The sequence below is a fragment of the Mustela nivalis genome, assembly GCF_964662115.1.
Source record: "Mustela nivalis genome assembly, chromosome: 3".
NCBI lineage: Eukaryota > Metazoa > Chordata > Mammalia > Carnivora > Mustelidae > Mustela > Mustela nivalis.
Genome location: NC_139022.1, coordinates 39898554 through 39923236, shown reverse-complemented (window position 1 = coordinate 39923236; position 24683 = coordinate 39898554). Strand labels below are relative to the sequence as shown.

Sequence of the window (24683 nt, the reverse complement as noted above, 5' to 3'; positions counted from 1 at the left end):
ATGGGGAGGTCTGCCAGTGATTTTCTCGAGTAAACGATAAAGGACAGGCTCTCCTGCATATGCAGAATGACTGACTTTCAGCCCTTAGCACCTTTAATAAGTATTATGGGGAGATGGATCCTCAAATTCAAATTCCTCACTGGATAACAAGAATGAGACCTGAAAAATGTCTTATTGAGATGACATGTTTAGTAGCTAACAGAGAAAGGATACTAGATGTCTTTAAGAAGGCACAAATAAGGAATAGTTGTTAAGCAACAGAAGTAAATGCCAAGCAGAGGCACAGTGATGAAAAAGAGGACTATGGAATGCAAGGCGGGATAAAAAACGGAGATGGTGTCAACGTTGTCAGGGATGGTCTCTGGGTTATTCACTGAAGGGAAAACAAAGATAAAGTCAAAGAGGAAAAATGGGACTCTGGATGTAAGCTGGGAGGCTGGGTTGGTTCATCTGACATTTTAAGTATCAGGAGGATAGTATATGATCTTTTAGGCGGGGGAGTGGCCCAAAGAAAGCAGTGCATTAAGAAGATTAATCTGGCTGTGTTTAGAGAATGAATCTGCAGAGAACAAAGGAGTTAGCTGTAGGGCTATTAAAACATCTTCAGTGAAGTTTACGGCAAAGGGATTATGGAGGTGGCTGTGGAAAGAAGAAGGCAGCCAGTCTGAAATCCCTTTTAGGGCTTTTCTGATAAGGCAAGACTTATCAGTGATGTTATGCTCTTGCTGCATCCTGCACTTTTCTTTCTGAGTCCTTACTGCTCCTTCATATATATGATTTCTGCCTGTATTTGAACGATGTGCCCACACTAGCATGTAAGTTCCCGATGAGAGGGGCCATGCTTGCTTTTTCATTTAACTGGCCTTGCAGAAAGTAGGCGTTTAAAGAAAATGGCTGAATAACTGAAGATGATATGGGGCATATCAAAGAAGCTGATAAGAAAGCAAAAGGAAAGAGACGACAATGAAAAAATGTGGAAGACAGGAAGACAGGAGAAAGAAGGGACAAACAAGAAAGAGGAAAGTGACAGATGAAGTAGAGAAAGGAAAGGAGGAGGGAGAAGAAAAACAGAGGACCCTGAAGTTAAAAACCCAGAAAACAGAAGAGCTACTATGTTGCTGCTGGGAACTGGGAAGCTGATTATGGACCATGGTTTACAGGGAGAAATATTCAAAGTCTAACTCTACCACGTGCCCTCCATATTGGTGACCCTCTCTGTCTTAGCTCCCCTCTATAGAGACCTTATAATAACTTCACAGGTTAACCAATGGGTGCAATCCCATGAGTTAATTTAGAACAGCTCCTTGTGTTCTAAATGATGAACTGATGTCCGTCATGTTCACCATCACCATCACTGTCTTTCTTCAATAGCTTCAACGGCTTCAACAGCTGACACACCATTTGAACCTCTCCTATCTCCTATCTCTACACAAGATGCAGGAGGAGGATAAGACAGATTGGCAGGGGAGACGAAGAGCACTTTCCTTCCAGCTGAGGCTGCCGCTGACCCCACTCGGGAACCATGAGCAGCGTGAACATAGTCACTTAGCCGTGGCCACCGCCATTGCCTCTGCAGAGTCTCCCTTGTTTCCCCCGAATACTAAAACAGACCTGCACTTAAATTCCTTGACCTGTGTCGGTTTGACTTTCCATTGTGAAAAATGGCAAAGGAGATAGGAGAAGGGCTGAATGGAAATGAGAAGGTGCCTTTTCAAAGTAGGTTTAGTAAAGGAAAATAGAATTGGATAAATGTAGGGGAAAAACACCAGTAATGGTTGGTTTAAAGAGAGAGAAATACTGAGATAGAAAAGAAACATAAAATCCCAATGCTTGATGGATAAACACCAAATAAAGGCATAAGTAAATAGAATGGTGGGTGAAGAAAGCACTATTAAGTTGTACAGAGCCATGGTTCTTGACCACAATGAGTCCCCTCTCCCCTAGGGAACACCTGGCAATGTTTAGAGACATTTTTAGTTCTCAAACTGACATTCTCAGTAGCTACTGGCATCTAGTTAGTAGACACCAGGGATGCTGCTGAAGATCCTACAATGCACAGGACAGCCTTCAACAACAGAATTTTTTGCCCAAAGAGCCATGTTTGAGAAAGCCTCAGCTAGAGAGTAAAAGGTAGAGAAGAAAAGATGGAAACAGATCAGACCCTGTCATTCCTCTGTTCAAAACTGCAAAGCCTCCATCTTTTTTTTTTTTTAACAATTTTTTTTGAATTTATTTATTTTGAGAGAGAGAGAACAGGCATGAATGGGGGATAAGGGACGGAGGGAAAAGCAGGGTCCCCGCTGAGCAGGGATCCCAATGCGGGGCCTGATCCCAGGGTCCCAGGATCACGACCTGAGCTGAAGGCAGATGCTTAACCCTAAGACTGAGACCCCCAGGCACCCATGTTACTCTAGGAGTTATGATCCTTAGACATGTCTCCTCATGCCCCCCGGGACCCCTACTCATCCTCCCTCCCTCACTGGCCTCTTGGCTATTCTGCAAACACGCGGGACACTGCTGTTCCCTCTACCTGGAAAAGTGCTCTCCTAGACACCCATACAGGACCCTCATTCACCTTCCAACTTTTCTCTGATATTGCCATGTCTCTTTCTCCGCCAGGCTTATTCCAGACCATCCTAGTCACAGTGGTACCTCCTCCCCATGACCGTGTCCCCCATTAGAATCTTCTATTGTGTTCTAGCACTTTCTAGGATTTGACATAATTTGACAATTACTATGTTGGTCTGTTTTCCTCATCTCCATCCCACCCACTGTGTCAGCTCCATGAGGAATTTTGTTGGTCACTACAGGCCCTGCTGCTAGGAAAGTGCCTGGCATACAGTAGGCTCCCAACAATTACTTGCTGAGTAAATGAATAAAGAGGCTCAGACAAATTCAAAGAATAGTAGCAACAATTACAGATACACTAAAGTGCTCACTCTATTCCTGGGAACTGTTTTAAGGGCTTCACATATAGGTAGCCTTTGAATCTCTGTAACTAGTCTACGATATAGGTAGAATTATCATTCCATTGCCATTTTAAGGAAGAAGTGAAGTCAGAGAGAGGTTAAGAAACATGTCCAACATTGCAAAGCAGAGCAATATGAAATGGTCCAGCTGAGAACCCGCCCTTTAAACGATGCCACCCTCTTTGGCAACAGAGCCTTAGAATTTTTCTATTATTAAAAGAAAAAGTAAGTCTAAATTATTTGTCAGGAACATCCAGCTTAGCCAATCAAGGAATAATCAAACTTACTCTTTATTCTACCCAACGACTGAACAGATACAAACTTATCATTGCTATGTGACCTTTAAGATTCCAAGTTAATTTCCAATTATGTATAGCTTGATCACTGTCATGGAAAGTAAAAAGCCATAGTTGCCTAGATATCTTTTTCAGCGAATGTCAGTTTTTAGCAGGTTCAAGGAAGTTAAATTAAAATGTAGAAATCATCTACTAACCAAGGCTTGGTTGTCACAATGAATGTAAAACAGTAATGATTAATTTTAACAAATCTTAAAGAGAACAAGACCCGGTCACTAATGGTTTTCAACCATGTCCTTATTTCCTGGGTAACAGACGTGTCTCACAAAAGTGACGTCTGGTGTTGGCAGTTTGTGTTTTTATGATATGTTAACATCGTATGTAAGAGCACTGGGTGTGGTGCATAAACAATGAATCTTGGAACACTGAAACAATAAAATAAAATAAAATAAAATAAAATAAAATAAAGAATGCCATAATGGGGAATAACAAAGCAAGAAATGTCTGAGTTTCAAAGGCCTGCCCTCATGTTCGTCTGATGTATCATTCCAGGCGTTAGCATATGTTTTACAAAGCAAATTTTCTAAGCACAGAAAAATCAATTAAAATGGAAAGCAACATGAATTTCCTCCCATATTTGCATTCTCTGGGTAACATTATGGCCCTTTACACATTCCACATTGCTTTAGAGAGCCTTCTTTCTCCCCCATAGAAGGGGCTCCCTACAACAGATGACTTCCTTCAGGGCCAGGTCCTTGAGCTGATTCATGATTGTGTCCTTTATGGTCTTTAGCACAGGGTCCTACATGTACCAAGAATTCAATAAATCTTTCTTATTTTGTGAATTAATGTCATGCGGGAAAATGTGAAAGCAAACAAGGAATAATGCTGTTCTGGGAAAAGTTTTAAGAAAAGCATATGCTTAATTTACAATAGGTTCTGAAAATATTTTGTCCTATGGATGATGTACTCAAGCACTTACTATCTAAAAAAAAATAAAATGTGGGGCGCCTGGGTGGCTCAATCGGTTGAGCATCTGCCTTTGGCTCAGGTCATGATCCCAAGGTCCTGGAGTCGAGTCCCCATTTAAGTCCTCTATCAGGCTTCTTACTTGGTGAGGAGCCTGTTTCTCCTTCTTCCTGCCTCTTCCCCTGCTTGTGCTCTATCTCTCTCTCTGACAAATGAATTTAAAAAAAGTCTTTAAAAAAAATATGAGAGTTAGCCTTTAGATACATGGGCATTCAATAGTGTGGCAACAGTAGTAAAGTGTTAGTGTGTGTCTGTGTGTGTGTGTAGCAGAAGGAAACTGCTGATGAACTATCCACTGGGCCCCACCACAAGCATAAAAGGCATAAAATTTTCCGGGCGGAAGGAGAGAGAGACTCTTAAACAGACCCCAACCCAGCGCAGACCTGGACACAGGGCTCCATCTCATGATCCTGAGATCATGACCCTGAGATCATGACCTGAGCCTAAAGCAAGAGTTGGACACTTAACCGACTGAGCCACCCAGGCACCACCTCTTTTTTTCCTTTTTGTAGAGGCGGGTCTTGTAATCTTGACTATTAAGGAGCTGGGTTTCAAATAACTACCTGAAAATTAAAAACCAAAACAAAACACAAACAGTCATTTGTTTTGTCTCTTTTCCTGTGTTATTCTTACCTCCCCAAAATTCTCTAAGTTATTTGCAAAACCTTATTTTCATATGAGCTGTTGTTCCAGGAGAAATATCCATGATTGTGTCAAACTTTCAAAGGGCTCTGTGATAATGGAGGAAAAAATTAAGAACCATTGCTGCTAGGAAGTAATTGATCTGAGAGAGAGAGAGAATAAATATAATAATATATATTTATTTATATATATTTATATATAATAAATAATATATTTATAATATAATATATAAATAAATATAATACATATCTATATATTTTACTTGGTATTTTTCTGCAGCATGAATATAGTTGGAAATTTTAGGATAAGATTTGATACTAGGCAAGAGGCAAAGAAATGCCAACATATCTGTTCGCTTTTGTGTAGTACTGGAGAAGAAAATCTGTTGGAAATCATCAAATTTGCTTTCTCCAAGCAAGTATGGCATATATTACCTGAGAACCTATTTATAGTGTGCCAAACACTCTAGTAACTGACTCATTGGGCACAGGTATGTAATGTATCTCCACACACTATTCTACAAGTAAGCATTTATCCCAAACACCAACTTGAAGTGTCATTTACAAAGGAAGAGGGAAGACAAAGACCATAAATATAAATTTTGCCTGAACAATGGTATTGTTTTTACCTAAAGTGGGGCTTAAAAGCCGAATTCCTTTGGAATCTGCATGTCCTTCCATCTTCAAAAACAAAAAATATATATATAGCAAATAAAGCAATATGTGTCCTGAGTTGACAGGACACCTTGTGAGCCTGCTTTGGCCATTACTTAGATATGTCCATTACCTCCTTTTAATTAATGTCACCTCCATCTCTTAGTAAGAAGTGTTTAGTCTGGGTTCTCAGGTCTTATGGGAAATGTTAGTCTAAAGCACTTCATCCTAAGGAACTAACTTTGCTTAGAAAGAAAACATTTCTATCCGTATTATGCTGGAAAAACAAAGATTTTAGAAAAAGGTTGTTTTGTGTATCGCCTTTTTGTACGTGGGAAGAGGCATTGCCTGAAAATTGCTATCACTGAAATCAATATGAGAAATCTGTATATAAAAATACACATGACCTTGTTAGTCATCTCAAAAAGTTTGTTTCTGGTAGAGAGTTCAACAAGCTTTTCTCTTCATCAGTCATCGCATAAAGCCATGAAACCCCAAACATTTCCAAAAACGTAACAACAATTTGGTAACATCAAAAGAAATTGTTACCGAGACAATTTGGTAACATCAAAAGAAAATAAGGTTCTCAAATTCTTTTAAATTCATTTAAAGCAGATGTATACAATACTAGATATCACCAAGTACCCATTTTAGCTGTTCCTTTATTTGCTGTTGTCATATAAAAATGCTAAGTAATGCTGTCATTAACATTTTTTTGAATACTAAATAGGTCAAAAGTAATCCTGTAGCACCGATTTATTTGGACAACGCAAATTTCAAGGTCTAACTGACTCATTAATTCTGCCTTGAGACTGATGTCGAAAACTCTGAGTATAACCCAGGGAAAACAATGACTATTACCACAAAATAATAATAAACCACAAAACAAAATTAAAAAGATTTATTAGCCTCATATAAAATTTAAAAAAGAGTGTCTGGTATATGAATGGATAAAGAAGATGTGGCATACACAGGTAATGGAATATTACTTAGCCATAAAAAGGATGAAACCTTGACATTTGCAAGGACATGGATAGAGCTAGAGAGTATAAGGCTAAGTGAAATGTCAGTTACAGCAAAACAAATACCATATGATTTCACTCACATGTGGAATTTAAGAAACAGAATAGGGGCGCCTGGGTGGCTCAGTGGGTTAAAGCCTCTCCCTTCGGCTCAGGTAATGATCCCAGGGTTCTGGGATTGAGCCTCGCATAGGGCTCTCTGCTTGGCAGGGAGCCTGCTTCCTCTCTCTCTCCACCTGCCTCTCTGCCTACTTGTGACCTCTGTCTGTCAAATAAATAAATAAAATCTTAAAAAAAAAAAGGTTAAAAAAATAAAAGAAACAGAACAAACGAATGAAGAATATAAACAGAAGAGACAAACAAGAGAATAGACTCTTTCAATACAGAGAACTGGTGGTGGCCAGAGGGGAGGAGGGTGGCGGGATGGAAGAAATAGATCAAGGGGATTAAGAGTTCGCTTATCCTGATCAACACTGAGAAAGGTACAGAATTGTGAATAATTATATTGACCATCTGACATGCATATAACACTGTATGTTAATCATACTTAAAGAAAAAAAAAAAAAGAAACTGTCCACAGATACTGCTGCTGGGAGTAAAAATTTGTATAAACTCCCTGAAAGACTGTTAATATGAATCAAAAACTCTAAAACTCCTACTCTTGACTTCTAAGAAAATGTAAACAACAAAACAAGTTAAGAAAAGTCACAGAACTGAGTGATTCAATCCCTGGACTTTAGTACTAAAATATCTGGCATCAAAGACTTACTTCACTTACAAGTCAAGTGACCTTGGGCAAGTGACTTATCTCCAGCCTCTGTCTTCTTATCTGTAAAACTGTATAACAATATTATCTTTCTCATATGTGTGTTTTGGGCATCAGAAGATTTAATACAAACAAATATACTTAGTGAGTACAAGGCAGACAGTAAAAATCTCTTTTAGCTATTCTTATTGCCAGAGCTACTCTAAAAGTTTTTGTGATACTTAACAGCCACAGAAATTTATAAATTAATAGAATGTCCAACATTAGGGGAACATATAGCAGATCTACATAATCCTTATGATCTACTCCTTAATAAAGGAGAAAATATCCCTGCATATAGTTTAATAATTTTATATGACTTGACCCATGTTAAAAATATGCATACAAAAGGATCCAAAGGAAACACAGCAAAATGTCCAATGTGTCTACTTCCGTTGGGCATTCAGGATAATTTTAATTTTCTCCTGTATAATTTTTAGATTTTTCCATGCTTTCTCTAGTATTCATATATTCTATTACTTCTGAAATCAGAAAGAAAAAAAAAAGGAAAGGAGTTCTTTAAAAAACTAATACCCATGGGTGTGGGTTTGGGGGAGGATTGATTAAGAAGAACATGGAGGATTTTTAGGACAATAAACATACTCTGTAAGATACCATGATGATGGATACATGTCCTCATGCATTTTCCCAAACCTGTAGAATGTACAACACTAACAGTGAGCCATATTATCAACTATGGATTTGGGAGGATTACGATATATCAATATAGACTCATCAGTTGGAATAAATGTACCACTCTAGTGGGAAATGTTGATAATGCGGGGGGGGGGGGGGACGCGGCGCATGTGTGGAGATAGAAGGTATTTGGGAAATCTCTGTGCCTTCACTTCAATGTTTCTGTGAACCTAAATCTGCTCTAAAAAAAAAAAATCTTAGAAAATGAATTAAAATGAATTAAAAAAAATTTTAGAGGAAAAAAGTACTATTTGTTGTTTATCATCTTTTATTTTTAGCTTAACGTCAGTTATGCACATTTAATCAGAACTGAATCAGCAGCCTACCGGAATTTTACCCCTCTAATTCTCAAAAATTGCCCAAGAAATTATCCAGGAACTAGATCTACAGAAGGATCTGTGGTTTAATTTGTTTGGGAAAATATGTTTTACTCAAACTTATATTACTCTCTTGCTGCATTTTGATTTACATACCTGAGGTCCTTAGAGAAGTAAGGGTGGAAAAACTTAATCCAGGTAACAATGAAACCTAGTTTCATTGGTTTTATTATATATTTACTTCACTATTGGCTAAGGCACATTATCTATTTATTACCTTAAGGCTTTCTGAATTTCCTATCAGCTAATTCCTTGAGTCTTGAATGATTTTAATGCATTGAAAACAGAGACAGTGAAAGATGGTTACTGGTTATCTTTATTTTCTCAGAACCATTCTGCTCCTTCACTAACATGCTAAGCCATCATGCTTAGGACAAGAAAAATTTCAAAAACATTTTGGCATTTGGTAAATATCCTTGAGTTTGAGGATGCAGACTGTTGTATAAAGTAGCAAAAGTACAGCTATTGCAACGATTGAATGAACTGTGAAATTTCATTCATTCCCGACTTTAGAACTTGGGAAATACTCCAGAGATCATTCTCTATAATTTGTTCTAGTAATGAATTTTATATGCATGGACTTATTCACCAAAGAATACTTGGTAGGATTTCCTAAAGCAAGAAACTACAGAACTTCACTCAGCAAAGCCATTTAAAAAGCAGAAAACATTTAAAAACAGAAACATTCTGCAGTTAATTGTTAATTCTATGACTTCTGTTTTCATCAGTCCCCAAATGGATCATTTCTAGTGGATTTTCAAACTTCTCAAAATTAAACTTTTTTTTAAAGATTTTATTTATATATTTGAGAGGGAGAATGAGAGAGAGAGTGCATGAGAAGGGGGGAGGGTCAGAGGGAGAAGCAGACTCCCCGCTGAGCAGGGAACCCAATGACCTGGGTCAAAAGCAGTCCCTTAAGCAAATGAGCCACCCAGGTGCCCCTCAAAATTAAACTTAAGTTTAATTTATTTCCCTGTATGACCTCATATGGAAGATCATGGGTGTTTACCAATCCACAGGCACAGTACTGACCTAACTTGCCACCTAAGGAGTCTGACCACTGAGTTGATCTCGGGCACAGAAAGAATAATTTATCTTAACTGGGTCCTCTCTGAGAGACATATGTATTCACAAAGCTTAGCAATAAATAAATAAATTTTATATAGACATGTAATTTTATACATAGATATACACACACATATACAGATACATGTAATTATATGTATCAAATATTTTACATTTAATAAATTATATGTATTAAACAAAGAAATAATATATGCATATATTCAACCCATTAGCAGTGTTTACTTCAAGTTGTAAAATGAAACACTACAAACATGTTCAAAGTTATAATCAGTCAAAACTAAAAGAGAATATAGCTAGAGCAGCAATGAATTTTGTTCCGAAATCTAAGGCTCTTTACTACATATTCCAGTCTCTGTCTAACCAATAAGATCTGTGATACCATATTAAAACTAACATTTGAGGTAAAACAGTTCACCAGTGAGATCTTCCTAAAAGAACAGGTACATTGGTACCCAAAGATATCAGATTATTTGACAACTATTTTTAAAGAGTAATGACTCTTTTTTCTACATTTCTTAATAATAATAATAATAAAGATATACTCACATCTAATAAGCCAGTAATAGCTAATTTCATCCCTAAAACTCTAGAGTTTCATCCCAATTTTTTTTTATGTGCAGAAAAAAGCATCATGGAATAATACTGTATTATTATTATATGTAACAATGCTATTTCCTGTTAATTTTTTCCCCTCTCTACTCTTCCAATAAAACCCACATCTCAAAGATCTAAAATCTTCTTTTTGACTATTCATCCCCCCAAGGATTTATCCTTCATAAGAAACTCCAATATTCAATTGTAGGACTCAGATATGTGAGGCACTGATTCACTTGTATTAATCATGACAATCTAAGTAAATTGTAAGTTCCTTAAAATTCTTACCTTACCATCATTTTTAAGCTGCTTCTTTTTTCACCAAAGGCTGACTATCTTACTAAGTACATGGCAAATGTCACCGTATAAATCTACATACACTAATTCTTATTCTCAATTCTGTTTTTTATTCTCAAGCCTGTTAGACCAGAGTCAGAGTGGCCACTAAGAAGAATGCCTTTTCACACTATTGATGTTCAAAGACAGGAAAAATGCATCCCAAGCTCCTGCTTTGAGTTCACTGGGACCAGAATCTACAACTTGCTCATTTTGGTAGTCATACAAAGATAATATAGTACTTGGCACATTGTAGGCACTGAATAAATATGTTGAATTATACTTCAGGATTTTCCATTATACTACAGAAGATCAAAAGACCCTTACTATTTCTGAAAAGTCATGTTATTTAAGATTTTACTATTTGCTGAGGATAGAATAAAACTGCCCTTAGACTTTGCAAAAATGCTGTTCATCATCTTCCAATATATAATCCAATTGTGAATGATGAAGCAGTGGATAAGTAAATAGCTAATCATAACTCAGTATAATGCGGAGTTTTGTTCTAATTAGTACAATGTTTCTAGCAGCTATTATTATATTCGAATCTACTCCAATACCTGAATATTCTGATGACTCAAGTCCAGAAAACTTCTAAAAAGAAAAAGCCGTTTTGAAATAACCTCAAAGGTCTAAAGCTGTTGGTGCAGAATTTATGCAAAAAAAAAAAAATATTCAAAAAAGGATATTGTATTTTAGAATAGAAGAAGCAAAAAAGAAAAACAAATACCATACAGTGACTAACATAGTGATCTAGTCATAATCAGCTTTTAAAAAATTTCTAATTTCTGCTCCAAGTTAATAAGAACTGTCTACTAATTTATGTCAAGATATGGCATGGCCTAAGGGCACAGCATTGCCAATAAAGGAATTACAATTCTAAGTATAACAGTTTATGTTTTTAATACATAGCAGTGGCAAGCTGACAGAATACTGAATGTAACAATTGATGAAGAGTGAGGTTCAGAGCTGCAAGTCATAGCTAGAGACCAACAAGTTCTGTGATTTTACAAAGTTTTAAGTTACCCCTCCATTCAAAACTCCATCAAAGGCATGTTCAATCACATGTGCAGTACTATCTTAAAAAGATAAATGCTGGACAACTGCAAGATGTCATAAGTTAAACATGCCCTATAAATACTTTTCTCAAAATAACTATCATTCACATTATATAAAAGGCCAGAGTTCTGAGATTTGGCCTTAGTAGACACAAGGCCATGTGCAAACCCAGGACAATGATAGCCTCAAGAAAGTAATTAGCAACAGCATCACAGCCTTTATCATTCATAAATTTCACTCTTGGGGTAAGATTTTTCCACAAACAGGCCCTGGCAGCCAATCAAAGATCCCAAAGCATTTAAGTCAAAATTTTATCTCTCAATCTGTCCAGAAGATAGATCCTTTCATTTACTTGGTTGTACATTATTTAAGTTTCCCCTTACGTTTTGTAAATGACCTGTTTTTGTTTTTGCCCTTAGGGAAGGCTCAAATAAAAGAAGACAAAGAAAATAGAAAAGGTGAGAGATCTGCATATTTCCTGACTGACCTCTTCGTGATTCTAATGAAGAGCCCTAGGGGAGGTTAAAAGTTTTCACCCTATATCTACCTGGTCTCCAGATGTCTACAAGATAATGAGCCCCAGCAGAACCAGGACTCTGCAGTTTCTCCTTATTTATTCTGTCTAAAATAGACAGTGGAGTGACACATCATAATATAAGGAAGTATGTGCCCACAGAGGCAGAGTTTTGACTGCCTTTCTCTTAATTTCAGCCTCTTCCCCAAGACAACAAACACCTTACTTTGCTGATGTAGGCTTGCCACATCCCCCACCGGTAGAAACCTCAACTACTATAAAGCACAGTTCTGCCAAGGGGAGCAAGCCCAAATTTGCTCATTTTTTAAAACACCATAATGTTTCAGATGGAAACACAGCCTGCCAAAGATGTCAAATAAAAGAATAACAAAGAAGAAACGAACAGCATCTTTAGACTTGAATTGCAATGCACAGCCTCGCCATCTGTCAACCAGTTGTGAAGCAATGATCCCATGCATGCCCTGTGCTCACGGACAAGTTAGATCCTTGCACCCATCATCTGTGTCAGTCCCCACTCTCAGGACCTCAGTGGTAATTACGTTCTGTCTCTGGAACAACCTGCAAAAATGGCATGAGCCACTGGCAAATCCAACCCTGCCACTGAATGGGCCATTTTCACAGGTTTGCATTTGGTAACAAATGCGGAGCTGGGTTCCTAGAGGGGATAGGAAATCCGGGGAGTAGGGGAGTTGGGCTGGGGAAGGTGGGGGTGGAAAGGGGACCCTTTCTTAGCGTTTGTATGGGAAACTGGACAGAGGAGGGTCATCTCCAGAGGCCAGGCGGCCAATCCACCCCCCAGTCTCCTCCCCCTTGGCCTCAGAAAACAGGAATACAATTTTGGACCTCGAGTATGTACCACTCCTTCCCTTCCCCGCCGCGGCCACCACCTTAGAAGTTACAGGCTTCGCTCAGGCACAACTGCGGGTGCGGACTCCCTGACCGAGAGCCAAACCAGCCAGCCTTCGCGAGCGGGAACCGCGGGCTCTCGGACTCCGCCACCAGCTCCGCGACGCCACCCGCTGCCGGCGGGGCAGGCTCGCGGGAGACCCCACCTCTCCCACCCGGCCCTCCTCCCCCCCACCCCCGCCGCCGGGAGCAGCAGCCTGACTTACGCAGCCTCAACCCCGGCACCGCCTTGGCTTCCTCGGATCCCAATCACAGGGGTAGGGGTGGGAGGGCACACGTGGAACGAGGGTCAGGGTGAGGGGAGGGGGGAGCGGGAAAGAACGAAACAGTCCGGTTCCCAAGAGCCAGGACGCAAGTGGCAAGACCCTGCTGCACGCCCACCACACACACGAACACGCTCACCGACGCGCCCCAGGTTCAATGCCAAGTGTCTACAAGATGGGAGGCAGGAAGGAGGTGGGGTGGAGGGAAGGCCCGGAGTTACTGGGAGCGGCATTCGGAGAGCTGAGGATGCTTCACGAACTGCCAAAGTGAGAAAGTCCCAGACCCCCACCGTCTCCATCCCCAAGTCTCGGCTCCCCTGCCTGCCGCCCGGGTCTTCTTCTTTCTAGCCGGGCTCCAGAGGCGGGGAGGCGAGTCGGAGCCAAGCTTCCCCTGGGCTGCCCTCCCCGGCCTGGCCCAGGGCCCGGAACCCGGCCCCCCTCCAGCCCGGGCTTGGGGAGATTGCCAGGCAAGGAGCGACTTGCCAAAGGACTCTGGGGAAGCAAGAGGGCACGACAGGAGCATTTTGCACGCTCTGGCCCGGCTGCTCATTTCTTCCTCTGTCGACACACCCCCAATGTGCCCCCTTCCCGGACATTACACGCACACACAAACCGAGACACGCACGCGTTCGCCCTTCCCACCGTCCCAGGTCCATCGATTAAAACACTAGTTGATTTCCTCCTGATTAAAAAGAAAAAATGGAAAAAAAAAAAAAAAGTGCAACAACTGTTCTCCGGAGTCGCCCGAGCAAAGAAAGTCCGTCTGCGGGCGTCTTTCTATAGTTTTCCAGGAGTTAAGAAAACGGGCGGTCTCCAGTGAAAACGGGACCGGAACCCCGAGGGGGCGAAAGGTGACGAACTCCTTCCCCACCCCCGCGCCTCTCACCTCCTTAAGTTCCTTGGCCACGTCCTTCAGGTCGCCCAGGACTAATTCCAGGTCCTCCACGATGATCTTGATCTGCTCCTTCACCTTGGTTTTGGAGGCTGCCGGCGGTCCCTCGGCTGGAGAGGACGAGGAGGGGGTCCCCTTGGACTTGGCTGACATTCTCTGGGGGCAGGCGAGGCAGGTCAGCACTGGCGGGCGAGCGGAGGCTGCTGCGCGCCCCCGTCCCTGGCGCTGCTGCGGCCGCCGCGATCCCCCCACATCCTGGACGCTCCTTGGGCAGCGGCGGGTGGCTGCGCTCGGCGCTCGGCAGGGCGGCCGCACCGTGGTGCTGCCATCAACTCCCCGAGACGCGGCGCTCGGCGCGGGGCTGCAGACGGGCGAGCAGCGCGCCTGCGCCTCCTCCCGCCGCCGCCCGCCGCTCTCGCGCACACACGCGCTCGCTCCCCGCCCGCCGCGCCCGGGGTTGCCAGCTGCAGTCCCCGCCGCCCGGCCCTCCGGGAGCCCTGGCCCCGCACCTGGGCGCCCGCGCGCTCCGCGCCCTGCCCAACCCCGGCCTCGAACCTGAGCTGCCCTCGTCTCCGCAGCCCGAGGTGGGCTTTCTCACGGCTAGCCCCGCTGGCTTCCTTCTCGCCCGCGGGCAGAGCCATGGAGCCCCGGCACACTTTGTGACAACATGCAGAGAACCACAGTGGGGCCGGCAGTTGGATTTGGGGGCGGGGGGGGGAGGGGGTAGAAAAGCTACCCTAGGTGTTTACCCAGGACCAGAGTGTGTTCGGAAGGCCTCCAGTCATACTCCTGGTGACCTGCGAGTTAAACGGAGGTGTGCCTACTTCTGCATGAGAGAGGGAGAGATGTGCATAAGTGATGAGCCCTCGCCCCCTGGAATAATGAAATTCAACCAATACTCTTGAAAGAGTTAGCCTAATCCTGCTGATTCCACAAAACTAACAGCGGATTTATTAATTTCAAGTCTTCACACCAAAAATTCCCCGGGGAGACTGTCTGAGTCATCTTGGCTGTACTTATCTGGGACAGCTCCTCTTTTCTTTTTTTTTTTTTTAACTGTTTTCGTGACCTGTGCCCCTGTGTGTTTTGAGTGGAGCGGGGAGGGAATAAGCTGTCCGCATCTCTTCTTAGGGGAGTTGAATAAGAAGAGTGCCTACAACTTTTCTTTTTTTTTCATCCGTTTTTTAAAAAAAAAAAATCTCCATTTCAAGCATTTTGCTACTAAATAGGAAATAACTTTCTGACTGTTCTGTCAAAAGGACCCAGGGAGGGGAGTTAATAGGAAGCCTTCAGTTTCATTCTCAGTAGGTGGCTCCCATTCTCATTAGCTAAAGTTTTAATTTCCTTAGTAAAAAACCCATGGGCTATTAGCTACTGACCTGGCAGGAAGGCTGTACTTTATTGTCTTCAGCACACACTACTCCGAATCATTATTTTAATAGGCTTCCCCTCTTCGTCATGCCTTCCCAGGGCCCTTGCTTCTTCCTCCTCACACCCCAGGTGGCTCCAACAAGCTTCTGGAGTTGAAGAAAATCTTGACAGTTCTTCTGAGTTCCTTAAGCCCACCAAGGTCAGTCAGTGTTAATTCTGAACAATTTATCTTGACAAAATCACTGGAAGTCATATATGAAATATGAAAAAAATAAAGAGGCAACAGAAGAAAACAGAAATTTAGATATGGTGTCAAAACAGTAACAGCATTGAAAAATACATTGAAAAATCAGGGGACAAAGAAGAAAGCAGAGGCTACTGGGGAACAATTAAAATAAAGAAAGAATAAAGAAACAAATGTGCAGTAAGCAAATTGGAGAGGAGAAAAAAAGAAGAAATACTTAAAAGTGTTAAATAAGTAATATGTTTAAGGTTTCTGAGTTGGGGAAAATAGATTTGTTTTTTCTAAATTCCTTTACTTCTGCAGGTTCTTTATATTATGTAGATATAACAGTCAAAATAATTATATCAGCTTTACAAACTATCCCACTGAAAATTTCTAATTTTTATTGAGATTATTATTTCATATGTGAATAAAGATAAATGGTCAGAAATCGCAGAAGACTATATGAGGAAAAAAGAAAAAGTGCTTTTTCTCTAGATTTGAATGTTTGACTCTCAGTAGTAGGCAAGTAAATCCCAAAGTCCCCCAAACTCAAAAAATAATGATTTTAGGCAAGAATATTGGAGGAGAAGAAAGGAAGTGGTATTTTCCCTCCCACTGACAAAATAATACTCTTGTTATGTAAGAATATATCCATGCTACTCTGAATCACCTTCACTAAAGATATGAAAAAAAAATCTGTTGTCCTATGATATCCATTGCTATTAATGAACAAAACTCTTCTGGCTCAGAACTGAATCATAATTATTGTTCTGAAACACACCATTCACACCCATATCAGTTTATTCTTAAATAATGGCAGCCCTCTATTTATGTCTATATTGGAACACAGCATGGAGTGAACTGAAAGGGGAAAAGTTAAAACTGACTTCCAAACCCAAACGAAAAAGCTTATAGGACCCAAGCAGTTGTGGCTACCACTATCTTCCAGTTATTAAGCAGGTATGGGTAAAATATTTCTAAAGAAGAAATTTTACATAGTTAAAAAATAGGGAAAGAAAGCAGAAGAAAATGACATACACACAAGAAGGACACAAACATATTTATATATAAATATATTTTCTGTGTGTGTGTGTGTATTCTATTTACTTTCTACTTTTTATTTTTAACCCTTATGGAAAAAAAATAATTCATTGCTTTGGCCCATCCTGGACTGTCAAAATTTCATATATGATGTTTTAAAGCCAAATTACAGAGACCACAGAGCAGAAGTGACACATAGTAAAATTTCTGACAAATCTGTCCATAAATTTGTTTATGTATAAGCACTAGCTACAAATGGGTACATACTCAAACCCCATCACTTATAAATGTAGACACAAAAACATACTTCTAAAAAAACGTAAGGTCTTATTCACAGAAGTGATTGTACACCCAGCATTTTATTCTGTGTCTTTATGTTTTCTGAGATTTGCAGCAAGAAGGATTGGATAATTATAGGAGATCATCTAGTGGTTGTTTTTTTAGTTACAAGCACTTATCAGTATTCTTGGGCGCACGCACGTGTGTGTGTGTGTGTGTGTGTGTGTGTGTGTAATCTATTGCAATTGATCCCTAATAATTGATGTGCAGGAAATGTTATGACACTGACATAATTCTGAATTCATTAGGAGTTCAAGAATATTCCCAAAATACTTTGTCCCATTTTGGTGCAGTGGCTCTTATTGATTTATTACCTTAACAATGCTCATTGATTCTCAAAGAACAGATGATAGGCATCACATAACATCACTCCTAATGAGACTTCTGGTTTTCTTTTTTTTTTTTTTTCTTTCTTTCATATGAATTTATTTTTGTTTGTAAAATCTAATAAAGTTATTAGAGATCTTTGAAAAGATGAAGGAACTAGAACTAGAACTCCGTGTTGACCCATACTTCTCCTGGAGTGGTCTCTATTTATTTGGAGAAGAGTCTTCTTCTTTTCAACTGCTTTTGGCATGACCTCTAGCTTCAACTGATAAGCGCACATTGGTTTACAAAATGTGATCTGAGAATATAAGTGGAAGTTTTCTACGAAGAACCATATCTCTTGCAAGACACTTGCTCAATAAATACCAGAGAAGAAAATAAAATACTGAATGAAGTGTTGTCTGTCTTTATGTGTTTTGAGATTAATTTAATTCAACAAATACTTTTTAAATGGCTGCTCTAGGCAAGAATCCACACTACGGAGGAGCAACTAGGTTTAGCCAGACATAGTCCTAGTAGGAACAATTAGGTAATTCCACACAGGACTCAAATATAAAAACTGAGATTACCTCAGAGTATCTCATCTTTCCCTGTTTCCCAACTGTGATCAGTTAATTTCACTTGATCTCCGAAGTCATTATATAGTTGGCTTTTGTTTTGTTTTTATGTTTTTTACTTTTTATCCATGTGACAGAAACTGAACTTTGCCTAACGCAACAAAGGAAATTGTTTCAGAGCCAAACCAAAGAAAAGTTAAAGACAGGAATATCTTCACCTAGGATTGCAGCCAGAAATTCTAAGACCATTGGCACTACTTCTTTCTGTCCTTGTATCCCTCCGCCTTTCTGTGGATTGTTACTTTCTCTTAAGCTTATTTCTATATAAGGTTAAAATGGGGTCCCTGGTAAATCCAGGCTCCCATCTTCACAACGTGGCAACTAGAAAAGAAAAAGACCATCACAGCAAGCTTCCGGGAGAAGATTCTGACAGGGCTAGCGCAGGGTATGGACACCTCAGCCCATTGACATTACCGGGTAGGGTGTAAAGCTAAGAGCAGGGTTGTGCCATTCTTACAGAAAAGGCATGCATTTGTATACTTATTACTATGATTTTCCAGCAGGTGGCAGTAAAACAAGTTATTCCACCAAAGCCTGTCTAGTATGATAATTTCCTTACACAGAAGTAAAGTGTTTTGGGGGCACCTGGGTGGTGGTGGTACAGTGGGTGAAGTGCTTGCCTTGGGCTCAAGTCATGATCCCAGGATCTGGGGATCCAGCCCAGCACTGGGCTCCCTGATCAGCATGGAATCTGCTTGAGATTCTCATTCTCTCTCTCTACCCCTCTTCCACTCTCTCTCATAAATAAGTAAACTGTTTTAAAAATAATAATAATAATAAAGAAGTAAAGTGTTTTCAAGAAGCAAAATCATTTACAGATTCACAGAAAGAAAGACACCGTAGGAGTTAGCAAGGCGTGGGTGAGGAAACTGGGATGAGGATGTTTAATGACTGGCCCAACTTGTATCAAGTTGCCTACACCGGTGCCCTATTTCACCACCAAAAGAGGAGACGTGCCCCTGGGAATATAAAAACAATAGGTACCCCCCATATAGACCTCAACGGGATCACATAACTTCTTTCTGACACTTAGAGATTAATATCTTTTCATCGTTCTTGCTTCTGGAAGCCAGCTTCACTCAAGTCTGCCTTTGGGCATTCGGTTTACTCATACCAAGAACCCTTCATCCAGCCCCATCTCAGGGTTCCAGCCTGGAAGACCTCAGCCGCCCAGAGCTGCTCAGCTGCCCCAGAACACGTGCAAGCAATCCTGACACAATTATTCCCTTTACCCGTTTTTAGGAATTTCCACTCATCCTGAATCCCTGGGACCCGTGCCTGACATCCCATTCTGCCTCTCAGCTTCAAACTTCTGGGCCAAGTGAAGAGAGAACCTGAGACTATCGGTAGTCTGGGACTCTTACAGATGTGCCAAAGAGGTGTTTTTAGACCTTGGCCACCTGCCACTGTGCACCATTTAACAGCTTAGCCACCCCTTTCCCTAGAAGGTGATTCAACTACAACCAACACAAACTTGATCATTGCATAGAAAACAATACACCGTACTAGCCCCAAGATCATTGAAAACTCTACTCCATCGTTCATGCACCCAATTAATTTTCATAAGTACTTGGTGATAGCTATTGCTGTACGTTTCAGGGTCCTTAGTTTTTTGTCTTAGTTTTTGCTCCCCCCACCCCAAGAAAGCAAGTGAGAGTAAGCCGAGAGGAATTACTGGTTTTCATAAAATCAAGGTGGACAGAGAAGTTGGCAGCTGCTGTACCCCTCCCTCTATTTATGGAATATTCTGGCCTTCAGGAAAATAAAGCGGGGTCCTTCCAGGTACAAGATGGTCAGCAAGGTCATCCACTGTGTATGGCCAGTTAGAATATGAAGTTTTAGCTCCTCATCTGAAAATTGGCATGGGATGACCCAGCTCTGCAAAGAGTCTAGGCATTCTGCATAATGCTGAGTATAAGGACTTAGACACTCTGCCAATCTGAGCTAGTGGACCTTGATACAATAATTGGGGTCCATAAAGAAGCTACTACTCTAATCGGTATGCTGCTTGTACTTTTTAATCCCACTTGCTTAGTGCAAGTCCATGAGCTTTGGCCCAAGCCTCAACTCAAGCTTCAAATAATATTGTTATAGATTGAATGTTTGTGTCCCCAATGCATTCCTAAGCTGAAGGCTCACCCCCCAGTGTGATGATGTTTGGAGATGGGGCCTTTGGGAGGTAGCTAGACTTAAATTAGTTCATGAAAGTGGGGCCTCAGAATAACATTACTGGCTTTATTTTTTTTTTAATTTTATTTATTTATTCTGGGGGGCAGGGAGAAATAGCATAGTGGGGGAGAGGGATAAACTCAAGCAGACTCTGCTCAGAGCATGGAGCCCGACAAGGGGCTCAATCCCACCACTGTGAGATCGTGACCTGAGCCAAAGGCAAGAATCAGCCTCTTAACCCACTGTGCCACCAAGGTGCCCCGAAATTAGTGGCTTTATAAGGAGGGGAAGAGAAAGAGGTCTCCTTTAGGAGTGTGCACCAAGGAAAGGCCATGTGAGGCCACTGTGGGAAGACAGACATCGACAAGCCAGGGAGCGAGTCCTCCCTAGGAACTGAATTGGCCGCCACCCTGATTTTGGATTTCCTCACTTCCAAAACGGTGAGAAAAGAAGTATCAGTTCTTTAAGTCACTTAGCTTATAGTATTTTGTTATGGAAGCTCAGACGAAGATAGATTTTGTTTTGTTTAGTTTTTCCAGCTTTAGTGAGATATGCAACATATAACGCTATGTAAGTTTAGAACGTACAGTGTAGTGGTTTGAAAGATGTCGTAAAACAAAGGCCACTGACCACCTTCATCCTTTCTCATAATTACCATTTCTTTCTTGCAGTGAAAACATTTACAATCTTCTCTTTGGGAAACTTTCAAGAGTGTAATACAGTGTCGTGAGCTACAGTCTCTACGCTGCACCATTACATCCCCAGAACTTGCTCATCTTATAACGGAAAGTCGCCACCCTTTGCCCAACATCTCCCCTTTTTCACCATGCCCCACCACTAGTAACCACCACTCTACTGTCTCTTTCTACAGGTTCAGCTGTTAAAGGTTCCACATTTAATTAATACCACACAGTTTCTGTCTTTGTCTGACTTAGTTCAGGATTGACCCAACTTGTCACAAATGGTAGCATTTGTTTCTTTATCATGGCTGAATAAAACTCCACTGAGAGAGAGAAAGAGAGAGAGAGAGACATCTTCTTTACTCATTCATTTGTTGAGTAACACTTGGGTTGTTTCCATATCTTAGCTATGGTAAATATGGGAAAGTGTGGATAAGTCTTTGAAATCCTGATTTCATTTCCTTTGGATATATTTCCAGAAGTGGGATAACTGAGTCAAATCATAGTTGAAGACGGATGTTGATACTGAGAAGGAGGACAGAGCTGGAAAAAAAATATGTAAAAATGTGAAAGCAGCTTTGGAGCTGGGTGACGGGAGGAGGCTAGAGGGGTTTGGGGGTTCATGTTAGAACTGCGGATATTAGGGCGGTTCTGGTGGGAATCGAGAAAGAAGAGAGTTAAAAAGCGAGGCTCCATCCTCTTAGAGAGTGTACAATATTCGTGTACAGCATGTTTATGGAAATACGGACATGATGGGTCATTCTGGCGAGTCTCAGAACATCGTAATGGAAACTGGAGGAGGGGCAGCTAGGTGGCTCAGTCAGTTATCCGACCCAGGTATGAGCCCATGGTTCTGGGATCAAGTCCCACATCGGACTCCCTGCTCAGCGGGGAGCCTGTTTCTCCCTCTCCCTTTGCCCCTAGCTCTGCTTGTGCTCACGTTCTTTTTCTCACTCTCATTCTCAAATAAATAAATAAAATCTTAAAAAAATAAAAAAGGAAACTAGGAAAGGCGATCCTTGTTATAAAGGGGCAAAGGACTTCTTTGAATCCTTTTGGTACTCTTCCTGTTTTGTAGAGGGAGAGTTTAGGAGCCATGCAAGTGGATATTTAATAGAGGAGATTTTTAAGCAAAACATCAAAGGAACAGTTGCTTCCTCCTGGTTGCTTACAGTGTAACGCAAGGAGAGAGAGATGAACTGAAGGAGGAATTATTCGGTAAAAAGGAACCGGGACTTCAACATTAAGAAAACTATAAGCTTGACCATTTTGCAAAAATAAATAATAAATAAGCACATTCCAAAGAAAAGACCAAAGGTACAGCTAGGCTTATATAAATTGAACACACCCACTTTGAACTGAAAGGGATGGAGATGGGACGAAGTAAAGGAAGTCTGTCTGACTTGTGAGATCCTATAGGATTGGGTCATAGCATTATTAGGGTATGAACTTGTACTCTCCTCCAAGAAAGGGGAAGAAGGACCAAAGGCAATTCAGAATTCATCCAGGGCACCATCTTGGTTTTAACAGACTGGATAGGGTTCAACCAAAGACTTGGGGATGAGTCCCTCTCACAAAGCCAGAGGGCCAGGCAGCCCATGGCCTTAGGGGTGTCATGCCCCCCAGCGGAGCCACAGAAGTGGGATGACTGCCCCTGCAGGCCTCTAGGGCGGAGCACTGAACCAAAAAGGATTGGTCTATTGTCGAGCTTTAACATCTGATGAAATTTGCCCTACTAGATATGGAACTTGCTGGGGACCCATCCCCATTTCCTTGCATTCCTCCCTTTTGGAATAGGAATGTCCGCCCTATGGCTGTCCCACCACCGTATGTTGGAAGCACAGTAACCATGTGTCTGGTTTCAAAAAGTTCACATCTAAAGAGCAGTTCTGCTTCAGGATGAATTATGCATCCGGTTTCACCCATACCTGATTCCGATGATACTGGAATAAGACTTTGGACTCGAGTCTGTAGGGCTCATCCTGGGACAAGTTAAGATTTGGGGGGCTGCTGGGGTGGAATGAATGTGTTTTGCATGTGAGGAGATCAATCTGGGGGGGCCTGAAGCCCAGTGTTATTGACTCATGTTTGTTGTTCCCTCAAAATTTCCTATGTTTGAACCCTAAGCCCAGTGTTATTTGGAGATGGGGGCCTTTGGGAGGTAACTGGGGTTACCTGCGGTCATTAGAAAGGGCCTTCATGACAGGATTAGGGACCGCCCTTTAAGAAGAAGCCCTCTCTCAATACTTCTCTGTCTCTCACCCTTCCCTTCTTCCCCTTCCCCTCACCTCCTCACCTCCCTCTCTCTTTCTCTGCCTCTCTCTGCAGAGGCACCAAGGACAGGCCCTTTCTTGTCAGGAAGCGGCACGAAGGCAGCCAGGCATCTGCAAGCCAAGAAGAGAATTCTCACTAGGAGCCAAATCTGCTGGCATCCCAATCTCCAACTTGTCAACCTCCAAAACTACAAGAAAATAAATCTCCGTTGTTTAAGCCATCCAGCCTCTGGTATGTTGTGATGGCAGGGAGAGCTCTCTGAGATAGGTATTACCCACCTAGGAGGAGTTCTATCATTACATGAAGAGGGTGTCATCTCTTAGAGAGTGTGTGAGTTAAACCGTAGAGTCTGGTGAGTAAACACAGTATGTATGTGCCCAATGCTCTCTGGGATTTTGCAATTCACAAGCTCTGAAGTTGAAGGTTAAAGTCCTCTGAAATGGACAGAAATGGGTAGGGAGAGAGAGAGAAAGGCAGTCAGTAATCCAGTTAAGATGTTTGCCTTGGACGCCCAGTGGGTAGAGCCTCAGGGCATACACTAGGGAGGAATAATGAGGCTGGATTGGAAATAATCCATAGACCTTTCAGGAGTGAGAAGGCGGTATCAGCTACAGGCTCTGGCAACTGATTTGAGACATTGGTGTAAAAGACGTCAAGTTGGATTTTAAGATTTTGAGTCTACGTCATTTGCAAGAGTTCATTCTAATAGGTTTTGAAATATACTTAAAAGTCATGCCTAATCTGGGAATGATGCATTTTGCTGGGCTGAAGAAAAAATAAACTAGAGGAGTGTTTCCCCGAAGAGGAAACCAAGTGGTCATCTGTGTTATTTTCCTGCAGAGTTCAGGTGTGTACATAAACGATAATACCATTTAAAGACCAGATATTATTATCAGAGTTCATGTGTCAGAATAGTCAACATCATAAAATAAGCAGGTGTTTGCATCCTAATGTAAAACACTCATTACAGTGACATTTTAGAGAATCTTAGAATTTCAGGATTAGAAATGACCTTAGAAACCATATAAGCCAAATCTTTTAATCTTACTGATATAGACAATGAGTTCAGAGAGATTACCCAGAATTAAGAAGTGACTGGAATCAGACTTCCTGACACTTGGTCACACATGGACCCTTGAATGATACAAATAGGTCAAGGGAACATTAGCTGTCCCAAAACTAACTCTTTTTGAAAGCACTATGTAATCATGAGATATGGTAAGAACCATCTCTCCTATGTTAAAAGCTCCTACATCTTGAGGCCTGTGGGCAATCTCTAGTACTTTTTTAAAAAATTATTTATTTATTTATTTATTTGACAGACAGAGATCACAAGTAGGCAAAGAGGCAGGCAGAGAGAGAGGAAGAGAAGCAGGCTCTCCGCTGAACAGAGAGCCCGATGCGGGGCTCGATTCCAGGGTCCTGGGATCATGAACCGAAGGCAGATCCTCTAACCCACCGAGCTACCCAAGTGCCCCT

General features: G+C 41.4%; 1 protein-coding gene across 7 annotated transcripts in view; it reads right to left on the bottom strand.

Annotated features, from left to right (window-relative positions):
- Positions 1–15011, bottom strand: part of PRR16 (proline rich 16) — a 187587-nt gene extending 172576 nt beyond the window's left edge. The window contains exons 1-2 of one of the 7 annotated variants that reach the window (XM_082724149.1): positions 14910–15011; positions 14155–14316 (exon numbers count right to left, since the gene is read on the bottom strand). In XM_082724149.1, coding sequence (XP_082580275.1) covers positions 14155–14316; positions 14910–14945 — 198 coding nt within the window. In that variant the 5' untranslated portion in view covers positions 14946–15011. The other 6 variants (XM_082724150.1, XM_082724151.1, XM_082724154.1 and 3 more) reach the window with 6 other exon arrangements.
- Between the last annotated feature and the right edge of the window lie 9672 nt (positions 15012–24683).